Source organism: Hemitrygon akajei, chromosome 11 (genome assembly GCF_048418815.1).
Source record: "Hemitrygon akajei chromosome 11, sHemAka1.3, whole genome shotgun sequence".
Taxonomy (NCBI): domain Eukaryota; kingdom Metazoa; phylum Chordata; class Chondrichthyes; order Myliobatiformes; family Dasyatidae; genus Hemitrygon; species Hemitrygon akajei.
Window position 1 is genome coordinate 24204280 of NC_133134.1, and position 27419 is coordinate 24231698.

The following is a 27419-nucleotide window of genomic DNA, read 5'->3' on the forward strand; positions in this document are numbered from 1 at the left end:
GAGGAGGAATTTCTTTAGCCAGAGGGTAGAGAATCAGTGGAATTCATTGCCACAGACAGCTGTGGAGGCCAAATCATTAAGTATAGCAGATGGAGTTCAACCCAGATAAGTGTGAGGTGGTTCATTTTGGTAGGTCAACTATGATGGCAAAATATAGCATTAATAGTAAGACTCTTGGCAGTGTGGAGGATCAGAGGGATCTTGGGGTCCGAGTCCATAGGACACTCAAAGCTGCTATGAAGGTTGACTATGTGGTTAAGAAGGCATACGGTGGATTAGCCTTCATCAATCGTGGGATTGAGTTTAAGAGCCGGGAGGTAATGATGCAGCTATATAGGACCCTGGTCAGACCCCATTTGGAGTACTGTGCTCAATTCTGGTCACCTCACTACTGAAAGGGTGCAGAGGAGTTCGGATGCTGTTCATAGACTTCAGTTCAGCATTCAACACAATCATCACTCAGAAACTGATTGGAAAGCTGAGCCTACTGGGCCTGAACACCTCCCTCTGCAACTGGATCCTAGACTTCCTGACTGGGAGACCTCAGTCAGTCCGGATTGGGAGCAGCATCTCCAACACCATCACACTGAGCACGGGGCTCCCCAGGGTTGCGTGCTCAGTCCACTGCTGTTCACTCTGCTGACCCACAACTGTGCTGCAACACACAGCTCGAACCGCATCATCAAGTTCGCCGATGACACAACCATGGTGGGTCTCATCAGCAAGAACGAAGAGTCAGCTTACAGAGAGGAGGTGCAGTGGCTATCAGACTGGTGCAGAGCCAACAACCTGTCTCTTAATGTGAACAAAACAAAAGAGATGGTTGTTGACTTCAGGAGGGCACGAAGCGACCACTCCCTGCTGAACATCGACGGCTCCTCGGTAGAGATCGTAAAGAGGACCAAATTTCTTGGTGTTCACCTGACGGAGAATCTCACCTGGTCCCTCAACACCAGCTCCATAGCAAAGAAAGCCCAGCAGCGTCTCTACTTTTTGCGAAGGCTGAGGAAAGTCCATCTCCCACCCCGCCCCCCCATCACATTCTACAGGGCTTGTATTGAGAGCATCCTGAGCAGCTGCATCACTGCCTGGTTTGGAAATTGCACCATCTCGGATCGCAAGACCCTGTAGCGGATAGTGAGGACAGCTGAGAAGATCATCGGGGTCTCTCTTCCCACCATCATTGACATTTACACTACATGCTGCATCTGCAAAGCAAACAGCATTATGAAGGACCCCACGTACCCCTCATACAAACTCTTCTCCCTCCTGCCATCTGGGAAAAGGCTCTGAAGCATTCGGGCTCTCACGACCAGACTATGTAACAGTTTCTTCCCCTAAGCCATCAGACTCCTCAATACCCGAAGCCTGGACTGACACCTTGCCCTACTGTCCTGTTTATTATTTATTGTAATGCCTGCACTGTTTTTGTGCACTTTATGCAGTCCAGTGTAGGTCTGTAGTCTAGTGTAGCTTTCTCTGTGTTGTTTTTTTTTATTACGTAGTTCAGTCTAGTTTTTTGTACTGTGTCATGTAACACCATGGTCCTGAAAAACGTTGTCTCATTTTTTCTATGCACTGTACCAGCAGTTATGGTCGAAACGACAATAAAAGTTGACTTGACTTGACTTGAGGAGATTTACAAGGATGTTGCCTGGATTGGGGAGCATGCTTTATGAGAATAGGTTGAGTGAACTTGGCCTTTTCTCCTTGGAGTGATGGGGGATGAGAGCTGACCTGATAGAGGAGTATAAGAAAATGAGAGGCATTTTCCTGTGGATAGTCAGAGGCTTCTCCCCAGGGCTGAAATGGCTGGCACGAGAGGGCACAGTTTTAAGGTGCTTAAAGTAGGTACAGAGGAGATGTCAGGGTAAGTTTTTTTATGCAGAGAGTGGTGAGTGTGTGGAACGGGCTGCCAGTGGCAGTGATGGAGGCAGAAACGATAGAGTCTTTTAAGAGACCCCTGGATGGCTACATGGAGCTCAGTAAAATAGAGGGCTATGGGTAAACCCTAGGTAGTTCTAAAGTAGGGACATGTTCAGCATAGCTTTGTGGGCCGAAGGGCCTGTATTGTGCTGTAGGCTTTCTATGTTTCTATATTTAAAGTAGAGATTAATACATTCTTGGTTAGCCAGGGTATCAAAAATACAAGAAGACAGAAGAATGGGGTTGAGAGAGATAATAAATCACCCATGATGGAATGGTGGAGCAGATGGTCTGAATGATCTAATTCAGTTCCTATGTCTTACGGTCTTATTGGTATTTTCAATTACTAACCATGTTTAACCATTATTTTTCAAAGCAGAAATGCCAGATTCAATCAGACAACCAACAACAGGATCCTGCTAGTCTTGATTATGGTACAGATCAAACAAAGAGTGCGTAACTCAGTAGCACATTTCCCATCACATCTCTGTAAAGTATGTTAGCTATTACCAAGTTAATAGCACCCTTCATCTTTCTTTAGTACTGTTGTCATAAGTTATACAGTCCACAAACAGGTCCTTCAACTCTACTTGTCCATGCTGACTAATGCACAATCAAAGCTAGACCTGTTTACTGATATTTAACCCCTACAAACCTTCCTGTCCATATAGCTGTCCAAAAACTTTTAAAAATTGTACTTCTGCCTCTGCTAATTCTTCTGACATTCCATATACTCAGCACTCTTCGTGTGAAATCAAGCCACTCAGGGCACCTTTAAATCTTTCCCTTCTCACCCATTAAACTTCTACCCTCTAGTTTTAGACTCCCCTAAACTGGGAAAAATCACCTTCATGATTTTACAAATCTCGATAATACTGGCACGTAACAAGGATTTGAAAATGAAATGGTGTGCTCCAGGATTGCTATATACTTCAGTGCATTGAAATTGTTTAAGAAATTAAATTATGGCACTGTCTATTCTCAATTTGAGTAAAAATATCATGGCACTGTTAAGATGAAGAGTAAAGGAGTTATGAATTCCACAAATTCTACTAAATACTTACCTCTCAAAAACTAAATTTATCTATTCATTACAAATTAGCTACAAAGTTTCCTACATTAAAACGATGACTACACTTCAAACAATAATACCTACAAATGTCCTAGAACATGAGCTTGTCACAAATGCAACTGAAAAACTGGTTTTTCTTTCTCAAACTTGAATTTACCAGCTTAGTGGATAGTTCCCAACTGAAGTTGACCATCTTCCATGCAAGAACCTTACAAAATGGCAGACAAAAGCAATTTTTCACCTCATCAGTCTCAGACAGATTCTTAACACCATAAGACTTATGAGCAGAATTAGGCCATTCAGCCCATCAAGTCTTCTCTGTCATTTGATCATGGCTGATTCAAAATTGGGTAATCAACAGAAAATAAAGTATATTAATTTCCCAGTTAATTCCTGATGTTTACAATTTACAGATCCTGTTTACAGTTACTGTTCTACAGATTTACTAAATATCCCACAGAGAAAAGCATCACAGGGTTGTATGTGGTGATATGTATGTACTCTGATAATAAATTTTACTTTGAACTTTGATCCTCTGAACTATTTACTGAGTAAGTACACAGCAGCCTCCATTTAAGCTTTGTATACAGATCTACTTCTTAGCAAAGGATAACTTGGCTCTACACCATTTGCGAGGTAGCTTATGAGTCAAATGCAGGGTTAATAGATTTTGCCACAGTTAGACCAAGAGCTATTTGATGCAGCAAGAGGATAGTTTGTCATAGGTTGTGCCTCCTTTCATCATTTAAACCACATTTCTGCACGTTTTTCAGAAAAGGACTTAAGGCTCTTGGAGTCATTCCAAATGTGCCTTCTTTAATTTGAGCAGTGATGGGCCAGGGAGCTGGTGGAGGTATTGTATTTTATGTAAGAAGATCTTGAGAATGTCTTTGAATCAGTTCCTCTATCTACCTTGTAATCTCTTACCGTGGTAGATTTGATGTAGAGATCTATTTCAGAAATTTAATTTTGAGCATGAGAAGGATGTGCCCCATTTATTGGCTTTAATTACAAAGGGTAATTAAAACCTCGTTGCAGGGAAAGTAGGCCTGAAAACAGACTCCAATATTAATTCCTACTATTTGTAAACCATATTTTAGAAGCATACAAGGAGGCAGGAATTGCAGGGGCCCCAATGGATCATGAGCTCTGTCAACGTATGAGGTGCTGATCTACAGGTAATCTTTTCCTGAGACAACCAGCTCACTTAAAGCTATGTTAGATTTCATCATGGACATCAGCCTTAACAGGAAGATGGCTCCAAGAAAAGAGAAGTGGTCCAAGTTGTCAGGATTTTGTAACTGGACTTTTTTTCAGCTGATGCAGGTTTTACAGATGGCACAAGGTTTATTTTCTAATATATTCATATGCGACATTGCCTGCATACTGCAGCTTGCTGTTTAGATGGCCTTGCTTCTGGAAAACAGGTGACAAAGGCTAAATAGCTTCCTATCTGTACTGTAGATTAGCTCCACCATGGCAGGAAGCTTGTTAGAGGTGAGATATAACAGTGTATTATGATAAGTGTGCTATAAGCATTTTCTCCTCCCTGATGTGGGAGACGAAGCTGACAATTTGTGTCTTAAGTTCTTCCCTGACAAACTTTAAAAGATCAGCATGGACTCATTCTACAACAGTGGCTTTGTTATTTTCCAGTTGGCTTAAGGCCTTTTCAAATATTTATCAATCCATCCTTACACTGAGAGGTTAAACATAACAGGAATATATGCAGTAAATAGACAGGAATGAAGGGGTTTAGAGGGATACGGGCCAAAAGCAGGCGGATCAAACTAGCAGGGTGGGCATCTCGGTTGGCTTGGGTGAGTTGAGCCAAAGGACCTGTTTCCATGCTGTATTACTCTAAATGGCACAGCCCCTTAAGGTGCATTGATGTACAAAGGGATTTTGGGGTACAAGTTCATCACAGCTTGGAAAGTGGATAGACTGGCTAAAAAATGATGTTCATCAGTCGGAATGCTAAATATAAAAGTCACGTTGCAGTTGTGTAAAACTTTGGTTGGTCACATTTGGAGCATTGTATGCAATTCTGGTTGCCCCATTACAGGAAGGATGTGAAGACTTTGGAGAGGGTGCAGAAGTTGTTCACTGTAGTATTGCTTGGATTAGATAGTATTTATGTAAGCAGAGACTGGACAAACTTAGATTGTTTTCTCTGAAGCACTGAAGCTGAGGGACAATGATAGAAATATATAAAATTATGAGAGGCATTCATAATATAGACAGTCTGAGCTTTTTTCCCCTCAGGCTGGAAAGGTCAAATACTAGATGGCATAGGTCTAAGTGAGAGGGCCAAAGTTTATAAAGATTTACAAGATTTTTTTGATATACAGGGAGCAGCAGGTCCCTTGAACAAATGGTCAAGGGCGGTGGTTGAAGTAGATACAACAGCAACACTTAAAAGTAATTAGGCACATGACCAGACAGGAAATGAAGGGATACAGAAAATGCGCAGATCAGTGGTTAATTTAAAATGGCATCACAAGTCAACACCGACATCATAGACTAAAATGCCCATTCCTATGCCGTACCTCAGTGAGCTTAACATCTACGTATATGATGGCAAGTTGCTAGTCTTCCTAAACTCTTTCCACCACTATCCATTCTTCAAGTCATATTTTTTTTGGAACTTGGACATGGAGTTATTTCTTTTCCTTTGAAGCTTCTGATTCAAGAACTCCTGTGTACTACTAATTAATTCTTTAGTCTCCTTGACATTCTCATTAAATCTAATCTCTCCAAGAGTCTCTTCACAGATATTAATAATAATGGGCTTCCAGATGGCAGTCCAGACCCCATGTTCACACAGTAGCTTCTGATGGTTAATGTCATCATGTTGTCTGATTGGCTATACAAGAAGTACTATGTGAGTTGGAAGTCTATATGGGAGGGAGTCACGAAGGCCGGTGACAGCCCTAGGTCTCTGGGATCGGAGGTTCGTGCGAGTCCAGAAGTCAAGGTCCAAAGTGCTCCACAGTTGAAGGTCAGTGATCCCACATATCAGGTCGGTCAAGGCCCAAAGTTCAAACCGGTGATCAGCAATTACTGGGGCAAGTACTACTTATACCTTCAAGTGGCCAAAATGCCACACCTGCCCATTCACTTCCTCTCTCACCTCCATTCAGTGTCCTAAGCCTTCCAGATGAGGCAACACTGCACCTGTGAATCTGTTGGGGTGTCTATTGTATCTGGAGCTCCCAATGTGGCTTTCTCTGCACTGGTGAGATCCATCGTAAATTGGTAGGTGGCTTCATCGAGCACCTCTAATCCATCTGCCAAAACTGGAACCTCTCGATGGCCAAACATTTTAATTCCCATCCCCATTCTGACTTGTTGCTCTATGGCCTCTTCTTGTGCCACATGATAACGCCACCCTCAGGGTGGAGGAGCAACACCTTATATTCAGTCTGGGTAGCCTCCAACCTGATGACATGAAAACTGACTTCTCCTTCCAGTAAAATTTCCCCCCTTCCCTCTCCTTCTATTCCCCACTTTGGACTCTTACCTCTTCTCACCACACCCCTGGTGCTGCTCCTCCCTCCCTTTCTCCTATGGTCCACTCCCTTTTTCTAACAGATTCCTTCCTCTCCAGCCCTTCACCTTTCCCAACCCCAGCTTCACCAATCACCTTCTAGCTATCCCCCTACCCTTCCCCCACCTTTCTATTCTGGCATCTTCCCACTTCCTTTACAGTCCTGACAAAGGATCTCAGCCTGAAACGTCCACTGCCTGTTGATTTCCATGGATGCTGGCTGACCTGCCGGGTTCCTCCAGCATTTTGCTTTAGATTTCCAGAATCTGCAGAATTTCTTCTGTTTATGAAATACTGGGTCGATACCCAGAGATCAATGAAGTCCAGAGTGCAAAGCCGAAGGTCGAAGTTGAGACCTCAGTGAGCCTGGAGGCAGGCAGCCGAAGAGGCTGAAGACCAAAGCTGGCGAACCAAATATCGAGTCTGCAAGTCCAGACCAAGTTCTGGAGGTTGACGGTCTGATATCTGCACATTTGAGAGCACAGAGCCAAGGTTTGAAGGTGGCTTGTCCTGGGGTTGGAGACCTGTATGTGTGTGTAAGAGGGCAGGTGGATGGGAAAAGGTTTGATTTGCTAATTTATTTTGCTCGGTTGTTGTTGATGCTTGGGTGTGTTGGTTAATGCAAATGATATATTTCACTGTAGGTTTCAATGTACATGTAATAAATAAATCTGAATCTGAACTTAGTTGGAGCCAACTTTGTGGGATCTTTGAGGCTTGCAACTCAGATCTTCTTGTGGCTCTTTCTCTGTTGCTGCTGTGCTTTTAGGGCCAGGGCAATGGAAATAACAGAGCAGACTGAGCAATGGTCATAAACAAAAGACAGTCTGCAGATGCTGGAAACCTTGAGCAACACACAGAAAATGCTGGAGGAACTCAACAAGTCAGGCAGTATCTATGGAAGGGAATAGACAGCCAATGTTTCTGGCTAAGACCATTCATCAGGACTGGAAAGGAAGTTGGCAGGGGGGAGGAGGGGAAACCTCCCTTTGGTTCCCACATCCTTCGCTTTCTTCCAATGTCCACTGCTCTCTCCTATCAGATTCCTTCCTCTTCAGCCCCATACCCCTTACACCTATCTCCTCCCAGCTACTTACTTCATCACCCCCCCCACTCACCCACCTTTCCCTTCACCTGCTAGCTTGCACTCCTTTGCCTTCCCCCACCTTCTTATTATGGCTTCTTCCCCTTTCCTTTCCAGTCCTGATGAAAGTTCTTGGCCTGAAACATCAGGTGTTTACCTTCCTCCATAGATGCTGCCTGACTTGCTGAATTCTTCTAATATTTTGAGCAATGAGCAGCTCAATAGTAATCAGTACCTGTTATGGTGTGGTCTCCCATTGGAAAGAAAATATAATTATTCAGATGCTCGTGCCTGAATTGGAGGAGGTACTATTCGGTCTTACATTTATTTCAGTGACAAGACAGGACAAGACTGTGATCCAAGTATTTCATAGATAATTTTTGTATCAGATTGAAATATTAAGCCAATTTGCACATTAAGAAGTATCATCATTGCACTTAGTATCTCTTACCAGTTCTGATCTCCACTCCGCATCACTGAGGATGCCAAGCATAACTTTTCTCGAATTGACCATGGTTCGGTTGGGCCAGTACTCAGCAATTTGTGCTCTTTGGGGAGAAAATGTCCCAAATTAGCAATTGACAGAATAAACAAAATAAAACATATGTATCATTATTTCCAAGTTAACAATAATTAACTACTTTGTTTCCATGAGATTTTAAAAAATATATATACAAATACTAGTTAATAAGAAAACTAAAAAAAGAAAAGCACAATTTGTATTTTAAAATTATATGTCAAGTAAACGGTGTTCTTAAATAATGTACTTAAAATAATATGTTGCAATCTTTAACTCATGCTTGGTAAAATATTTAAAATACTAACACTGAACTGTGTCTTTCCTTGTTGCTTATTTGAAAATTCTCAAAGATTGGAGGAATATAGCCCGACCAATGACATAATTTTTTGCTATCATCTAGAGGCCGCTTTAACTATCACATGGCTCACAAAAAGGCAAGAAAATGCTGAGAAGTGTCATCATTTGCACATAGAATTATACTCATTTCTCATCATATATGCTAGGAAGTCTCAAATTTGCTGATTATCTCTGCCAGCAACATTTTCTATATTCTATTTGATCTTTAATATGCTTTCAATGTTTGTTAAGTCAGAGACTTCCAGAAGTCTTGGAAAATATGCAGCATTTATAGATTGTAGTCGAGCCCCACGGCCTGTCAAGGATTTTGTCGATGATTTCATAGCAAATTTGTTTCAGTCCAACCCCAGGATCAGATGAGGTTTCACAAGGCCCTGGTACCACACATCACTTTGTAAATAGGACGTGGATCCTCTCAGCCAGCTAATTTACCCTCACAGATACTGATACAATAGGCATGGAAAGATTGTAACTTAGCAGTATGCCATGCTCAACAAAAAGCATTTAGTGCCTTCCCAGCATATATGAAAAATAAACTCTTCTCAGGCTTAAGCCGGTATTTCTTCAGGATCCTGGCGATCCTTCCAGAAACCGTGGAAATATAGAGAAGACGGTCCAAAGCAATGGGTTCCTCCTCGTTGTTAAGATTTCTTGGTTTTTCAGTCGGTCCTTTTAAGGGCCCGATTGATTTCCTTCACCTTGTAGCCATTCTGTAGGAACCTCGTGTGCAATCGTTCTATTTTCTCGTGGAGACTCTCCAGGTCCAAAATAGTTTTTGCAAGGTTAATCAAAGTAGAAAGATCACTCTAAGTTGGGAGGTGTAACAACGACTGTTATTATTGAGGTATAAATCTGTGTGAGTAGATCTCCGAAAGATGCCATGCCCGAGGCTACCATCCAGATTCCGTTGTACAGGTCGACCCTCTATAATCCAGCACCATTGGGACCTGAGGAGTGCCGGATTAGTAAAAATGCTGAATTACAGAAGGATCACATTAAGCAATAGCTAACCACCTCATCATACCTTTAAAATATCATGTAAATCAGTACAAGTTAGATAATAACGAAACAGAAATATTAAATGAGTAGCAAGTGAAATTTTATTACAGGTTTCCCCGCTATCCGAAGGTAGACCGTTCCTATGAAATGGTTCCTAAGCCAGAATGTCGTAAAGTGAAGAAGCAATTACCATTTATTTATACGGGAAAAATCTGTGACAGTTCGCGGACCCAAAAAATAACCTACCAAATCATGCCAAATAACACATAAAACCTAAAATAACAGTAACATATAGTAAAAGTAGGAATGATCTGATAAATACACAGCGTATATAATGTAGGAATACTTTTCTGCAATTATTGCAGCACTGTCTACCACAGTGAAAATCTCACACAAGTGAAGTGTTCTTAGCAGAAACACTCGTGGCAAAAACACTTGGCACAAACGCTCCTGGCAGAAACATACGGTGCAAGCACTCTCAGCAGAAGCACTCTTTCCAGTAACCTTTAAGCTATGAAGCTGCCAAATAACACATAAAAATACACAGCCTATATAAAGTAGAAATAATGTACGTCCAGTGTAGTTTCACTTACTGGAATTGGGAAGACAGTGAGCCTATTTTGTGTTAGGCTGAGTCGTCGGAGGTTGGGCTGGTGGGAGGTAGAGGAGACTGAGGTGTCATCTCATCGTCGTCTGTTATCGAAGGCAGGTCACCTTCTTCTACGCCTGCCTGCCTCGATGTAGAAGGTTGAGTTTTGTCATCTGCTGTGGCCGACGTGGAAGGCTTGAAAAACGTCAGTATGCTTGACTGCTCAGCCTCGTGCATTTTTCTATCATACACTTCTTTGTAAGCACTCAAATCATCCTGCAAATATGCCCTAAACCTACGTACTCTTTCAAAATTGAAATCATACTTTTCTCCAATCATTGCAGCGTTGTCAATCGCAGCGAAAATCTCACGCAATTGCTTCCCATTCAGTTCCTGGACAACTTCACTTTCTGCGTTCGGCTTCAATTGTTATCCTTTCCTCTTCATCAGCTCTTCATCTGTCAGTTCTTGGTCATGGGATGCCAAAACCTCTTCAACATCAACTTCGTCAAATTCCACAAACCCTTAGCCAAACTCACTATGTCCTTACTTCGTTCACCACGATCGAAATGCTTAATTATGTCTAGTTTTACGCTAAGTGTAACACCCTTACGCGTTCTTTTAGGCTTTCCCGATACCTCAGAACTCATCTTGCTAACGGATGCACAAAATAAATCGACATAAAGCACAGATGCTCACAGGCACGTGTTTAAGCAATGCCGGCTAGAATGCAGTTCCAGGGGAGGAGCTCGGCTGCTCGGCGCACGCACTGCCTTTTCTCGTAACAGTGAAAACACCTTTTGATAGCGAAAACAGGTAACTAATGTAGATCTTTCGTAACAGCGAGTTGTCATAAAGCAAACGTTCGAAAAACAGGGGACACCTGTACACGCATGCGCACACAACTGCCCGCATAAGGCTTCACAGTCATGGTAGTCTTTCTCAGGGTAAACACACGTACAAAGCGGGTGTCTTTTTTCTGTAAAAGCAAAAATCCTCTTTGGTTAGCGAAAACAGGTACTAATGTAGGTCGTTCGTAACAGCGAGCTGTCGTAAAGCGAATGTTTGAAAAACGGGGGCCACCTGTGAAGTAATATGCTGTACAGACACAGATAAAATAAAAGGTACAGGTAAATGTACAGGAATGAACTTAAACAGCACAGTTGAGCACTTCTGCTTCTAAGGTGAGACATTTATTATATCTTCAGGCAAAGTTACATGTCTGCAAGTGTGGGGTTGTCAGGATCATCAACATCTTCATCTTGAAAAATGAGTGAAGCATCAGGAACTGGTGCTGAAACTGGCACAACAGCTTCTTCAAAAACTGTTGATGATGGTGGCAGCACATTTGGGGTGAGCAGAAGCAGAAGTCGGAGAAAGGAGGTCTTCTATACGCCACATTTCATGCGACTGCCAGGCGACCAGGGATTCGGCGATGGGCTCTTCCCTCTTTACTCGCAGTTTTTGAGGGAATCCTCATTAGTTTCTTTTCCTCCGCTTAGTAATATGCTTAAATTCAGCAGGTCGCCACATCTCATCTGAGGTCATAGGCAGAAGAGAACGGAGCGCTGGTCGGGCACTGCGCGACTGCCAGCAGGCGGGTGAGAAGGTGGCCCAGCGCATCCCAGCTCCCCCACCACTAGTGGGTGAGATGGGTGGGTGCTGGGCAGCCGTGCCTCACGCAAATAAATTCAGGAAAATAAACAGTAATCGCCTGTCTGTGCTTACAAGAGCGTGCCAACACATGAACAAATCTAGTGCAACCAAAACAATGCACAGCAGATTGGTACGGTGGCCCGGGAAACTTGAAATTACAGTTGCACAGAAAATTTGAAATCAGTGCCGGATTATCAAAGGAACCGGATTACAGGTAGTCGGATTAGTGAAGGTCAACCTGTATTAGAAACAACTGTGCCACAGCAATGGCTTTTGGGACCGCCTGGTAAAGAGAGCCATTGAAATACAACTCCTTTCCCTCAAATTCTTCTCCAAAATTCTTTTCCTCAAGAATTTTAACAAAGACGAAGGTCTCACTCTAAATAAGAGGTGGAATTCAATTGTAAACAAGCTGGGAGAGCGGAAACCTGATTAGATGAGGACTGACTAATTAGGAGGGACGGTCTTTGAGGGATAAATACCACCAGACTAGCCATGCCCAGGCTTCACCCCTGATGAAGATGGCTCAGTTTGTCATCAAAACCTGTACCCAAACTGGAAGCCCATGAAGTGTTTATTCATTTCCAACCACATCCTTTTACTGCAATTTTTGGTTTACCAATGATAATAATCGTCTATCCGCTTCATCTCAATGATTGATTGCATTTGTTACACTAATGGCTAGAAGATCTATTTTACTGAATTGGAAAGAAATTAACCCTCCAACTGTATTTCAGTGGTTTTCTCAAACTATTTCTTGTTTGAGTTTAGAAAAAATTAGAAGTGTGGTTTTTGATTCTTCAGTTAAATTTGAGGAAACTTGGAGACCATTTATTCAACATTTTCATATGAGTTAAATGGTCTGATCCTAAACACTGTTATTATCCTTAATTATTTGGATGGAGGTTCGGAGTTATCGGCACTTTTGTATGTATTTAACATTATGCAATTGCCCATGTTGGTTAGTTTTTTTTAAGTTTTCTTTTAGTTTTTTTGGGGTTTTTTTTCTCTTTTTCAATTCTTTTACATTAATACTATGAGTTTGGGAGGCTTTATATATTGATTATTACATATCTGATTGTCTATTTAAACTATTAATTATGTACTCTCAAACATTTTGTATTCATATTTCACTTATGTTTTTCTTAAAATTAATAAAAAGATTTAAAAAGAAAGTGTTTATTCATCATACTCAACAAGATCCTCACTGAAATATACAGAAAAAGGAAAGCCCATGCCACGAATATTATGAGATCTCTGAAGAAACTTCATAAAGTTCTAGGTCAGGAGCCATCAAAACACTGCAAAATCTCAAACTGATCTCAATGTGTCATTTTTTGCCAGTTTCACAATCTCCAACTTATCCTTGCATAGACCTTCATCTTCCTTCACAAAGTATGCTTTAAAACATTATTAGGAGTGATTACTGAGGCCAAACTGCAGGAAAATTCATTCCATGTGTAGATGCAAAATAATGGGGAAAAGTTTGCAATTAAGAATACTGAGGAAAGTTTAACAATCATTAGAAATAAATGTATTCCAAAGTTACCTGCAATTAAGGAATATTCTGTAGATTGCAATTATTGATGTGCCAAACTGATGCCTGCTACATGCCACTGGTTTCTGATATCAAATCAAAAATTATCCACCTATCTCAATGGTCTTACCCCTGCCAATATATAATCCCCAACTACACTTGCTCTTATCTTGTGCAGTGAATTGTATGTGGCACATTAACAAATACCTTCCAGAATTCCATAAATACACTGCATCTACTGGTTCTCCTTCAGCCACTCTATTTATTACAGCTTCAAAGAACTCCGATCAAATTGTCAAATACAATCTAAAACTCTGTTGACTGCTTGTCTATTCATTTTTTGTATGCACAGCTATTACCTTTTTAATAATGAGTTACATTATTTCTCAATGAAAGATATGACTTTATTCTTGTTTCATCTCCTTCCTTCCTTAAATAGCAAACTTACATATGTAATTTTCCAATCCTCTATGAACTCTCCAAGAACCTAAGCAATTTTTGTAATGCTGAAGGGTCTTGGCAGAGTAATTGCAGCCTTGATAATTCAGTTGGCTAAAGTATCTCAAAATAATGTGTCAGCTGTTCAGGACAGAGTTTAGAAGATATTTCTTCAGTTTAAGGGTGGTAAATCCTCTGAATTCCCTTATCCTAGATTGCCCTGGGAAATCAGTCGTTGAGGATATTTAAGAAAAAAAATGTTTAGAATATTTTGTATATTAATATATTAATCGATATTTTTAGTAAAGGAAAATGAAGTTAGTGCAGTTAAGTTACATTGAGGTGAAATGGTATAGCAAGCACCGGTGAGGAAGGGGTGCAATGGCCTATTCATGCGTTTTTAAAAGTATGGTTAGTAAATGCAGGCTTGACTACGAGGTTCACTCCCTTCGAATTAATACTACTGATAATTATTTCAGATTGGTACTTGCTGCCTAACACGTATCTGAAATGTTACTCGACCAGTACTCGACCTATATTTACACGTCGTAAATTGAAAACAAGATTGTATTGAACACACGGACGAACTACAATATAGGAAGACGAGGACAGTCGGCCGATCAGCACAAAGCGCTGAGGATATTTTTCTTTTGCACGACTATATCGCTGTTTCAGGTAACGCTCCCCTCCGACACGCATTCAGTTACACGAGATTTTTGGCAACGGAATCCCTATCCCTCCCTCGGCAACATTTCTCCGTGCGCATCTACTCACTGCCAGGCCCCGCCGCCATCATCCCAGCAACCGACTGCAACCTTTGACCCCAGAGAACAACTGTGACGTAAGACAAAGTACACTGCAGAGGCTGTGGATCAACACGTTCATCCGGCTTGTTTTATTAATTCCATCCCTTTGGATTCAGAATTTATGTAATTAATGAAGGATTTTTTTAAAGATAGGACGCACGGGCCACCTACTATTTTGCGGCTCGCTCGCAATTACCAAGCAACTGCCCGGATCAAATAAAAGCAATATTTCTAATATTTGCACTGCACCAATTGCTGAGTTTTGTGTGTTTCGAACATCTGCAGATTTTCTCGTCTGTGGCGCGGAACTCAATACGTATTCATGTTAAGATCTGAAGATGAATGCAACATATTATGTTTGGCCCATTAGTGCGGACTTAAACTTGAAGATAATGAATGGCAATATAAAGTCTGGCACAGCATTTTGAAAAACTGTTAAAAATTCACGTCAATTGCGTTTCATTGCTTTAGTAACTGAGTATTATCCTGTTTTCTATTGGGTTTGCTGCAAACGAGAATACTTCCAATCACACTCGAGCTGTGAGGCGAAACACGGCACGTCGGACGTCACCCCGCACGGAACGTCAAGACGTTGCTCGTTCTGTCACCATGGCAACGGCGACGCACCAAGACAACCTGCTGTTTCCGTGGCGGGTGGCGAGAGCTGAGGTAAGAGATAAAGTTTTGTCGAAGCGACTGTCAGGCGGTGAGATCTCAAGATATTAGATTAAATTAGCTTTATCTGTCACGTGCATCGAAACGATACGGATTCCAATTAAATTAGCAATAAAGAGGAAGAGTTCGGCATAAAGGGGTTGGCATGTAGAAAATGCTCTTTTGCGTAAAATAAATACACTGTTCTGTCAGAATTTTAAAAACATATAAAACACTGCGTGTGCTGGAGCATCACAAACACGCTGCAATTCTCAGTAAATCGGTCCGGCAGCACCTGGGGGAACAAGACCATCAACAAAACTATGATGTTCTGATGAAAATTTACCAACCTCAAACTCCAGTTTGTCCGCACGGGCGAACTGCCCTTGCCGAGTACGTCAGGCCCGGGCAGCGCAGCAAATTCTGGACCAGTTTAAGAGCGGATCGTGAACAACACGAGGGTCAAAAATTACTTAGAAAAGAAACCTATAATTGAACACAGAAAAACATTTTAACTTCTTTAAAGAATGTTTATTACCCTATTGAAAATGAATTGAAAACACATTATTAGGAGGGGTTTTACATTTTGAAACTGCAGTTCACACGGAATTAAATCATTGGACATTTGGAATATCTGTATGTTGTTTGGATTATACTCTCTGGAATTATACACCTGGGATTATACTCTCTGGAGTTCAGAAGAATGAGAGGGGATGTTATAGAAGCATACAAAATTTTGAAAGGGTAGATAAGATAGAAGTAGGAAAGTTGTTAACCATTGGTAGATGAGACTAGAACTAGAGGATATTGCCTCAAGATTCAGGGGAGAAGATTTAGGACGGAGATGAGGAGAAACTTTTTCCCAGAGAGTGGTGAATCTGTGAAATTCTCTGCCCAGGGAAGCAGTTGAGGTTTCCTCACTAAATATATTTAAGAAACAGTTAGATAGGTTTTTGCATAGTAAGGGAATTAAGGGTTATGGGGGAAAGGCAGGTAGATGGAGCTGAGTTTACCGATAGATCAGCCATGATCTTATTGACAGACAGACAGACAAACATACTTTATTGATCCCGAGGGAAATTGGGTTTTGTTATAGCTGCGCCAACCAAGAATAGTGTAGAAATATAGCAATATAAAACCATAAATAATTAAATAATAAGTTAATCATACCAAGTGGAAATAAGTCCAGGACCAGCCTATTGGCTCAGGGTGTCTGACACTCCGAGGGAGGAGTTGTAAAGTTTGATGGCCACAGGCGGGAATGGTGGGGCAGGCTCGATGGGCCAGATGGCCTATTCCTGCTCCTATTTTTTATGTCCTTATCATCATGGATAATGCCTACTGTGGATGAACTGGGACAAGAAGAGGAAGCAATACCAAATCACAACCAAATTTCACTCTCATCTCTGCTCTATTGTCTATAGGTATTTTTCGTGTGCCTTTCTTGCGGCAGTGGGCAGTCAACTTAAAATTAGAATTAGAATTTTTATGTCTTATATCCATCTCACAAATGAGGGAATAAAAATCTTTATGTTGCACCTCCATTGCTATATATAAGTAATAAAGAAGGGAAATGTGGGAGAATATTGCCCAAACATTAAAATTGTATACAAAATTCTAGAATAGGCTACATGGTTGGCACAACATTGTGGGCTGAAGGACCTGTAATGTGCTGTAGATTTCTAAAAAGTTCTATGTTCTAAAATTGTTTTGTATACATGTATGTACAGTCAGAAACATAATCAGATCAATGTATAGTCAGATATGCAATCAGATCAATGTGTATTGATATATCTGATGGCCCAGTGGAAGAAGCTGTCCCAGAGTCTGTTGGTCCTGGCCTTCATGCTGCAATACCGTTTGCCAGACAGAAGCAGCTAAAACAGCTTGTGTTGGGGTGGCTGGAGTCCCTGATGATCCTCCAGGCCTTTTTTACGCACCTGCTACTTTAGATGTCCTGAATAACAAAAAGTTCCCATCCAATGTGCTGGCCGCATCACTCTCTGCAATGCCCTGCAACTGAGGGAAGTACAGTTCCATACTAGGTAGTGACACAGCCAGTCAGGATGCTCTCGATGGTGTCCATGTAGAAAGTCGTGAGGATTTGGGGACTCATATCAAGCTTCTTCAGCCGTCTGAGGTGAAAGAGGCGCCATTGTGTGTTTTTCAGCACACAGTCAGTATGTACAGTCCAGGTGAGATCCTTTGTGATGTGTATATTGAGGAATATATTGAGTGTATATCAATGGTAAGACTCTTGGCAGTGTGGAGGATCAGTGGATCTTGGGGTCCGAGTCCATAGGACGCTCAAAGCAGCTCCGCAGGCTGACTCTGTGGTTAAGAAGGCGTACGGTGTATTGACCTTCATCAGTCATGGAGTTGAATTTAGGAGCCGAGAGGTAATGTTGCAGCTATATAGGACCCTGGTCAGACCCCACTTGGAGTACTGTGCTCATTTTTGGTCGCCTTACTACAGGAAGGATGTGGAAGCCATAGAAAGGGTGCAGAGGAGATTTATAAGGATGTTGCCTGGACTGGGGAGCATGCCTTATGAGAATAGGTTGAGTGAACTCGGCCTTTTCTCCTTGGAGCGATGGAGGATGAGAGGTGACCTGATAGAGGTGTATAAGATGATGAGAGGCATTGATTGTGTGGATAGTCAGAGGCTTTTTCCCAGGGCTGAAATGGTTGCCACAAGAGGGCACAGGTTTAAGGTGCTGGGGAGTAGGTACAGAGGAGATGTCAGGGGTAAATTTTTTACTCAGAGAGTGGTGAGTGCGTGGAATGGGCTGCCGGCAACAGTGGTTGAGGCGGATACAATAGGGTCTTTTAAGAGACTTTTAGATATGTATACGGAGCTTAGTTAAACAGTGGGCTTTAGGTAAGCCTAATAATTTCTAAGGTAGGGACATGTTCGGCAATACTTTGTGGGCTGAAGGGCCTGTATTGTGCTGTAGGTTGTCTATGTTTCTATAACTTGAAACTACTCACCCTCTCTACCACATTTTCATACCTCCCTCAAAATCATTGGTGGTCACTGAAAAGGTCTGCAGAAGTAACCTCAGATGACAAATGAAGTGAAGAATCATGAGCAGAAATGTCTACTTTCCATAGGTACTGCCTGACCTGCTGAGTGATAAAACCACTGTAAGATATTAACCAACTTCAAGTAAACTTTTATGCCTTTGCTGAATCAACAATTAAACATTCTAATTTACTAGGCACTTGATCAAACTGTTTAATATTATATAGAACATGGAGGTATGTTTCTGTACATTCATCAGCTAATGGGAACAAAAAGCTAAATCAGAATCAGGTTTATTATCACTGGCATGTGATGTGAAATTCATTAATTTAGCAGCAACAGTTCAATACAATACATAATATAGAAGAAAAAAGCACAAAACAAAATAACAATAATAAATAAATCAATCAATTACAGTATACTTCTATTGAATAGATTAAAAATCATGCAAAAAACAGAAATAATATATATTAAAATAGCAAGGTACTATCCAAGGGTTCAATGTCCATTTTGGAATCGGATGGCAGAGGGGAAGAAGCTGTTCTTGAATCACTGAGTGTGTGCCTTTGGGCTTCTGTACCTCCTACCTGATAGTAACAGTGAGAAAAGGGCATGATCTGGGTGCTGGGGGTCCTTAACAATGGACACTGTCTTTCTGAGACACCGCTCCCTAAAGATGCCCTTGTACTTTGTAGGCTAGTACCCAAGATGGAGCCAACTAAATTTACAACCTTCTGCAGCTTCTTTTGGTCCTGTACAGTAGCCCCCTGCCCCATACCAGACAGTAATGCAGCCTGTCAGAATGCTCTCCATGGTACATTTATAGAAGTTTTTGAGTGTATTTGTTGACATATCAAATTTCTTCAAACTCCTAATGTAGTATAGCCACTGTCTTGCCTTCTTCATAACTGCATCGATATGTTGGGACCAGGTTTGACCCTCAGAAATCTTGACACCTAGGGACTTGAAACTGCTCACTCTCTCCACTTCTGATCCTTCTATGAGGATTGGTATGTGTTCCTTCGTCTTACCCTTCTGGAAGTCCACAGTTATCTCTTTCGTCTTACTGACGTTGAGTGCCAGGTTGTTGCTGTGGCACCTCTCCACTAGTTGGCGTATCTCACTCCTATACGCCCTCTTGTCACCACCTGAGATTCTACTAACCATGGTTGTATCATCAGCAAATTTATAGATGGTATTTGAGCTATGCCTAGCCACACAGTCATGTGTATATAGAGAGTAGAGCAGTGGGCTAAGTACACACTCCTGAGGTGCACCAGTATTGCTCGTCAGCAAGGAGGATTTGTTATCACTAATCCACACAGATTGTGGTCTTCTAGTTAGGAAGTCAAGGATCCAATTGCAGAGAGAGGTACAGAGGCCTGGATAGAAAACCTGCTGTGGCCTATGGTAGTCTACAGTAAACCTGTAGTTAATCTTTATCTGGTGAACATATTAATTGTAGAATATGTTTACATTATAGTGTTAATGCTGTTTTTAATCCCCAAAACAGTTTACATATTACTGCAAACAGCAGATGTAGACATGGAGAACCCTGAGGTTGAAATCAAAGCACGCAATCCAGTGCCAGTGCAGATCACAGTGCTGAGAGGCAGGCACTTGGTATGTATCATCTTGGTTGTTTATCCAAAGAAGGTTAAATCTTAGTTTGTGGTTGCACACTTTAAGGGATACTTTCATTCAGATTTGTTTAAACAAAGGGCAACTGCCTTTGTGAGTTTTGTCCCAGTGCTTATATTACTACAATCAATCCTTTGTTACAGGTACAGATAGTGAATGCATACAAGTCCTAGCAAAATGCATGTTAGAGTTGTACAAGGATAACTTAATGATTAGCTCCCATTTGTAGCATCCCCTATTGTCATGGCAGAGAACAGCACCTGTTTAGAATTATTGGATATGCATTATGATGTCTTATATTAGAAGAAACTCAATTATATTTTTGTACTGCAGCATAAACTCACTATTTAATGTTTATGGAAATTCATTATTCTGGGAGCTGATGGTATTCGGTGTGATGGCGTAGAACAGCAAGTAACAACGTAAGGGCACATGGAATGTGTTTAAGCCAGCTACTGTCTTGAATTTTAATTCTATTTGTCATTTTTGACCAAATTCCACAGTTTACATTTAAATACCATGTTAAATTGAATGCTTTTGTAGTTGGGATTTCAACTTTAAAATATACAATAGGTAGATCAAAATATTTTTTTCATTTCATTCTGTGTCTAGTGTATTCTATTGTATTGCAGAAAGGAAGTAAAATAGATAGTCCAATGTCATATATCCGTGCTGATTTTAATAACATCCATCTTGGAGACTCGGGGAAATTTCAGGTAGCTGAAGGTGAAATAGAGTACAATTTCACAACAAACTTTGATTGCTCATTTGATGGAATTCAAGGATTGGACAACCTGGTGCATAAACCTGTAATTTGTGAGTATCAGTTTCCTTTGCCTCTGATTTGTAAGCATACATTGCTTGCTCACGTTAATTTATAAGAACAACTATGGTGGAACTGAGTTATAATTCCATTACAGTCCTTAAGTGGAGGGGTGCAGGATAATAAATTTTCATGCTCTTGGTAATCAAGTTTAAATCTTCAACCATAATCATATCTCAGATGTGAATCTGGGAATGTTGAAGAATTAAATTTAATTATACTATGGTATTGGACCATGTGATAGACAATATAGTGTCATAGATATGTAGAACAGTAGAGCACAGAAATAGATCCTTTGCCTCATCTAGTCCATGCCAATCTATTAATCTGCCTATGTACCTGGACCATAGCCCTTCATACCTCTCACGTCCGTGTACCTATCCAATTTTCTCTTAAATGTTGAAATCAATTCTGCATCCACCACTTCCACTGGCAGCTCATTCCACACTCTCGCCACCCTTTGAGTGAAGGAGTTCTCCCTCATGTTCCCCTTAAACATTTCACCTTTCACCCTTATTTCATAACCTCTAGTTCTAGTCTCACCAACCTCAGTGGAAAAAGCCTGCTTGCATTTATCCTACCTCTACCCCTCATAACTTTGTCTACCTCTATCAAATCTCCTCTCATTCTTCTAAGCTCTAGGGAATAAAATCCTTTACCCATTGAACTTTTCCCTATAACTTATATCCTCAAGGCCTGGCAACAGATGCTCACTCTGTATGTTCTACCTTGCTTTGTCCTCCCAAAATGCAATTGCTCACACTTGTCTACATTTACTACTTCATCTAGAATGCCAAGCAACTTCTCCTTTTTTACCAATCTCCCCTGTAGGACCTTGTCAAAGGCTTTGCTAACATCCATGTAGACAACATCCATTGCCTTGGTTTCATCAACATTCAAAAATCTCTATTTGATTGATTAGGCAAGACCTACTATGCACAAAGTTCATGTTCAAGTTTAAATTCAAGTTCATTTTCTGGTCATTCAACTGTAAACATGTATACTACCAAACAAAACAGCATTCCTCCAGGCCAAGATGCATAACACAGTACATATAACTCAGATACATAACTCGTAAGGTAATATTACCATTAGTAAATTAAAAAGCAATAAGGTGCATTTACAAGACAACTTAAAAAGTTAACAGTATAATGCTACTGGTGTTTCATGTGTGATGTGACCTGGATTGTGGTAAGGAAATCAAGTAGTCTTGTGGCCTGGGCGAAGAAGCTGTTTTCTACCCTAGCAGTTTTCCTAATGCTACGGAACCTACTGCCTGATATTAGGTGGTCAAAAAGATTGTTGGATGGATGGGAGGGATCATTAAAAATGCTAAGGGCCCTGTATGTGCAGTGCTCCTGATAAATATCTCTAATGGGCAGAAGAGAGACCCCAATAATCCTCTCAGTAGTCCTCACAATCCTTTGTAGGGACTTGCGGTCAAAGCCACGTTGACTATCCCTAATCTGTCCCTGTCTATTCAAATACTTATATATCCGGTCCCTTAGAATACCTTCTAATAACTTACCTACTGCTGATGTCAGGCTCAGCGGCCAATAACTTTCTGGCTTATTTTTAGAGCCATTCTTAAACAACAGAACAACATGAGTTATCCTCCATTCCTCCAGTACCTCAGCTGTCACTAAGGATGATTTTAAATATCAATGCTAAGGTCCCTGCAATTTCTGCACTTGCCTCCCACAAGGTCTGAGGGAACATTTTGTCAAGTCCTGGGGTTTAATCCACACTAATATTCCTCAGGAGAGCAAACACCTCCTCCTCTGTAATCTATATAAGGTCAATGAAGTCATTGCTGCTTTGCCTTATTTCTATGGGCTCTGTGTCTGTCTCCCGAGTAAATGCAGACACAAAAAAAATCAATTTAAGATCTCCCCCATCTCTTTTATCTCTATGTATATATGACCAGAGGACCTATTTTGTCTCTTGCTTTACTTTTGCTCTTTATACATCTGTGGAAACACTTAGGATCCTCCTTCACCTTGTCTACTAGAGCAACCTTAAACCTTCTTTTAGTCCTCATGATTTCCTTCTTTAGTGTTTTCTTACATTTCTTATACTCCTCAAATACCTCATTTGCTCCTTCCTACCTATATACCTGTTATGCTCCTCCTTCTTCTTAGCCAGGACTACAATATCTGTCAAAAACCAAGCTTCCTCAAACCTGTTATCCTTGCCCTTTATTCTGACACACTTGCCAGATCCTTTCTGATGCCATCAAAATTGGCCTTCCTACAATTTAAAATCTCAACCTGAGGACCAGACCTACCCTTCTCCATACTTATATTGAAACTAATGGCATTATGATCACAAGATGCAATGTGTTCCCCTACACAAACTTCTGTCGCCTGCCCTGTCTCATTCCCTAATAGCTGCCAGTCCTGCCCCCCCTTGCAACCAAATCTTACTAATGGCTTCAATATCACTGTTCCATGCCTTGCCCTAAGCACACCCCGCTTTCCTACAATACACCTTGCATTGAAGTCTACACACCTCAGAACATTAGTCCCAACATGCTCAACCTTTAATTCTTAGACATTTCCTTTGAACTTACTCCACCCACCCCCCATCAAACACTTTCTAAATGCATGCCCTCTAGCACTTGACCCAAAAGTACTGTTTGCATTTTAGCCCAAAACATCCAACTGTTTATTTCCCTCCATAGATGCTGCCCGACCTGTTGAGTTCCTCCAGCATTCTGTAGATGTTGCTCAAGATTTCCAGCATCTGCAGAATCTCATGTCCACGATATGATCTTTTATCTTCTGCTTGTTATGTTTTGAAAGTTCTTAGGAGAATTATTAATATCTTTTTGAAATGTTTTTTCCATTTCTATATAACTATAGTAACAGTTATTGAAGTTTTCCCTAAGGAGAAGAAAAAAAAAGATGAGAAGACTGTTGTACTTGGCCAAGCTACGGTGGACTTACTGCCTCTGGTTCAAGGTGGGTGATATCAGCAGAAATCTCAATTATATGATTTATCTATTCAATAAATCTGATTGCACATAACATGCAAGACCTGATGTTAAATTTTCTCACCCTTAGGGGAATGTATGTTTTCAAAGATTGTTGCAATCCACCCTCTAGGCGGAGCTCCTTTAGAACAAACTGCATCAGATGAAATTAAGGTAATCAGTAAAATACTAGCTTTGTGGTGTCTGGACTTGTGGTTGCCTGGGCTTGGTGTGAGCTTGTCACATCTAAATTATGTGCCAAGATTGATTCCGTTATATTTTTCTGCTATAATATAACAGATGTAGGACAACTGAGTGGCTTGCTCAGCCATTTCAGAGTAAACCACATTGTCTAGAGGCACATATGGGCCTGACAAGGTGAGGGTCGCATGTTTTCTTACCTAAGGATATTAGTGAACCAATAGTGTTTATATAAAAACAGCTCCATAGTCTCTCGTTATTGGTAAAAGTATATTAGGATTTGAAATAAAATTCTTGGTTTGTGTTGAAGAATTGCAAACTTACAGTTTTTGGACTATTAGCTTATACCTCTAGGCTATTAGTTAAGTAGTCCTGATATGTGGTGGGCACAATCTGGTCAGGCATATCTTGTTAGTCATAAACAGCTTTTAGTTAAGTTTAATAACATTATCAAGTTAGTTTGGTGGATAAGAGAGGAAGTTACAGTACAGAATATACTTTTGTGAAATGCTCCTATTAGCAATACAGTTTCATTGGAAGTTCCAATACAGTCAGCCCTCCTTATCCGCGGGGGACTGGTTCCGAGACACCCCGCGGATACAAAAAAACACATGGATGCTCAAGTCCCTTATTTAGCTGTCTAAGTGCGGTGGTCTTTAGGACCCAGTGAACTCCCGGACTTTATTTAACGTGTCTCAGTGCGGTGGACGTTAGGACCAGCGCAGCTCTGAATCCGCAGTGTTTCTGATCACAAAAATAATCATGATCACGATTGAAAATAAGGTGGAAGTAATAAAGCGATCAGAAAGAGGTGAAACACCATCGGTCATTGGAAAAGCATTAGGCTACAGTCGCTCAACGATTGGAACAATTTTAATGGAGCATGTGAAAGGCCTTGCCCCGATGAAAGCTACAATTATTACTAAGCAATGCAATGGTTTAATTATTGAAATACATGTTTCTTAAGTGTTTTATATGCATAGAAAGGTAAAATATTTACTATATACTAAGAAAAATGTTTGACTAACTGACGCTAAATAATACCGGATGTACCTGTTCCAACTTCAAATCCGACTTAAAGTTGGACTCAAGAATGGAACTCATTCATAACCCGGGGACTGCCTGTACTTTAAAGTCATTTCTAGATTACTTATAATACCTAATACAATGTAAATGATATGTAAGTAGTTGTTATACTGTATTGTTTAGGGAATAATGACAAGAAAAAATAGTCTGTGCATGCTCAAACAACGAGTGCTGGAGAGAGAACTTCTGGGTTTTCCTGATCCGCGGTTGGTTGAATCCGCACATGTGGAATCCGCGGATAAGGAGGACCGTCTGTATGTGCAAATCCACTAGTCCAATGGAGGCAGGTTCTTTAAATTGTCATGGCTGAGTGGAGGGTGGGAATGGGGGGAAGGTAGCCTCTAACAACCAAGTCCAGCTCCTGGCCTTCACATGTGGCTTAGCTATTAAGCCTGGCAGAACTGTTTCTACTGACAAGGGCAAAGGTGCCCTGATGCCTTAAGGCATCTACTGATGCCTTAAAACCATTGACTCTGGGTAGATGGGGCTTGTCTGCCGTAGTTGGCAGCTCATCTATGAGAAGGAAAACTCTGATCTCAAACCTTTGCTGCCATGCGGCTATACCCATTCATGGGGAAGGCTTTGGGAGTAAACCCAAGGAAAAATCTGGAGTTCCTAAGGCAGTCCTATGTGGAGTCAAATACTGACTGGCTACTCTTGCAATGCCACTGGTGACAAACTATATCAGTTTTTGCCATTCCTTTGGGGGATTCATAAGCTGTGTGGAGAAGGGGAGCATGCTGCATGGGCAACATCATGCTCTGCATTTTGTACTGCCCTGGATTGTGTATATGTAGACAGCCAGGATACAACATTCATGGTTAACCCTGACCACAGGAGGCCTCAAGAATGGATGTGGTCTGTACTAAGATTGGAGGACTGTTTGTCTCTGTGTGTGAGTGTTGATGGGAGGGAGGAAAGGGGCTTGTTTTGATTCTCATAGACATCCTCATCTCCCCTCAATCTTTGTTTTAAGGGAAACAACTAACTGCTTTCGATCTCTCCTCAAAATTCTCCAGCAGTATCATTCTCTGGTAATATCATAGTGTATCGTCACTACTCTTTATCAAATTGTTACAGCACTGCTGTAACATAGTGACTCAGGCTATCCAAGCACTATTTAACTGTAGCCTAACTAAATGATTGAAAACAAATATCTTGACCACCTTGGTTCCAGAGTAGCTCATAGGGAATTCCCATGTGATTGGAAAGAATAAGAAAAAAAAATCCGTCAAATTTACCACCATCAAGTTTGGAAATTTGATCTTTAGAATCTAATGAGCTGTTTATGCTAAAGATATAAAGTAAGTATAATTAGCAGTATAATTTTGTAATATTTGCACTTTACCAGTTGCTATGTTTTATATGCAGGTTTTACTGGAAGTTACTGTGTCTGTCCCAGAGCCTTTGCTTTCTGAAGCTCAATTAGAAGCATCTAATTTGCTGAGGATCACTGCAGAGTCTGCCTATTCAGTTCCTGAGAGCTGGAATCCCACAGGACCACAACTTAATTATATAGTTACACCATTTCTTCCAGGAGCTCCTCAGGTAAACAGAGAACCCCATTTTCCAGGAAAGTACCTTGCATTGATTATAAATAACACTGGAATAGTTCACTCATTTGGTATTTACTCACAAACTAAACTCCCTTCCACCATTTTACCCTATTAACATGTCTTTCTGCCTCATCCATTTAACCTGATCAATCTAATACCTTTGTGAGTCATCTCAACCACTTCACGTAGTAGCATAATTTATTTCCTCACCACTTGCTAAGTAACGGTCTAGGGAGATTATACAGCTTAATATGTAAGTAAGGAGTTGGTGTAGGAAAGAGGGCAGAAGATTTTTGGATCATTGGGCTCTCTTCAAGGGAAGGTGGAACCTGTACAGAAAGGATGGTTTGCACCTGAACTGGATGGAGACTAATACCTTAGCAGGAAGGTTTGTTAAACTAGAGTTGCAGTGAGATGAGATCCAGAGTGCCAGAACAGTTAGTAGAGAGGTGAGGAGGTACATGTTGATAAGACCTCAGACAAAGTTAGGAATCAAAAGGTTGAGTATGGTACAACTAGTGTCCTGAGCTGCATGAATTTCAATGCAAGAAGTATCACAGGAAAGGCGGATGAAGATGAGGCAGCCAGTTTACAAACAGAGGTAATGAACAGGAGAGGCTGCTCATAGGACAAAATTGCAGTCAATGGGATGAGTTCCAACAAAAGAGGCAGACAAAATCAAAAAGTGTGAATGCAGCACTGAAGGTGTTATATTTGAATGCACGCAGCATACGAAAGAAGGTAGATGAACTTGTAGCACAGTTGCAGATTGGCATGCATGATGTTGTAGGTATCACTGAATCATGCCTGAAAGATTGTAGCTGGGAGCTGAATGTCCAAGGATACACGTTTTATCAAAAGGACAGTCAGGAAGGCAGAAGGGGTGGTGTTGCCCCATAGGTAAAAATTGAAATCAAATCATTAG

General features: G+C 41.0%; 2 protein-coding genes across 6 annotated transcripts in view; one reads left to right on the top strand and one right to left on the bottom strand.

Moving 5' to 3' along the window:
• Positions 1 to 14549, bottom strand: part of LOC140735415 (bromodomain-containing protein 8-like) — a 93515-nt gene extending 78966 nt beyond the window's left edge. Inside the window, exons 1-2 of the mRNA XM_073060460.1 lie at positions 14503 to 14549; positions 8084 to 8180 (exon numbers count right to left, since the gene is read on the bottom strand). Coding sequence (XP_072916561.1) covers positions 8084 to 8180; positions 14503 to 14524 — 119 coding nt within the window. The 5' untranslated portion in view covers positions 14525 to 14549. The remainder of the gene's footprint in view (positions 1 to 8083; positions 8181 to 14502) is intronic.
• cfap70 (cilia and flagella associated protein 70) overlaps positions 14121 to 27419 on the top strand; it is an 84103-nt gene continuing 70804 nt past the window's right edge. For 2 of the 5 annotated variants that reach the window (XM_073060454.1, XM_073060457.1), the window contains exons 1-6: positions 14123 to 15203; positions 19727 to 19836; positions 20487 to 20670; positions 23542 to 23640; positions 23743 to 23825; positions 26310 to 26486. In XM_073060454.1, coding sequence (XP_072916555.1) covers positions 19759 to 19836; positions 20487 to 20670; positions 23542 to 23640; positions 23743 to 23825; positions 26310 to 26486 — 621 coding nt within the window. In that variant the 5' untranslated portion in view covers positions 14123 to 15203; positions 19727 to 19758. Of the gene's footprint in view, positions 15204 to 19724; positions 19837 to 20486; positions 20671 to 23541; positions 23641 to 23742; positions 23826 to 26309; positions 26487 to 27419 lie in introns of those variants that run through there. The other 3 variants (XM_073060456.1, XM_073060459.1, XM_073060458.1) reach the window with 3 other exon arrangements.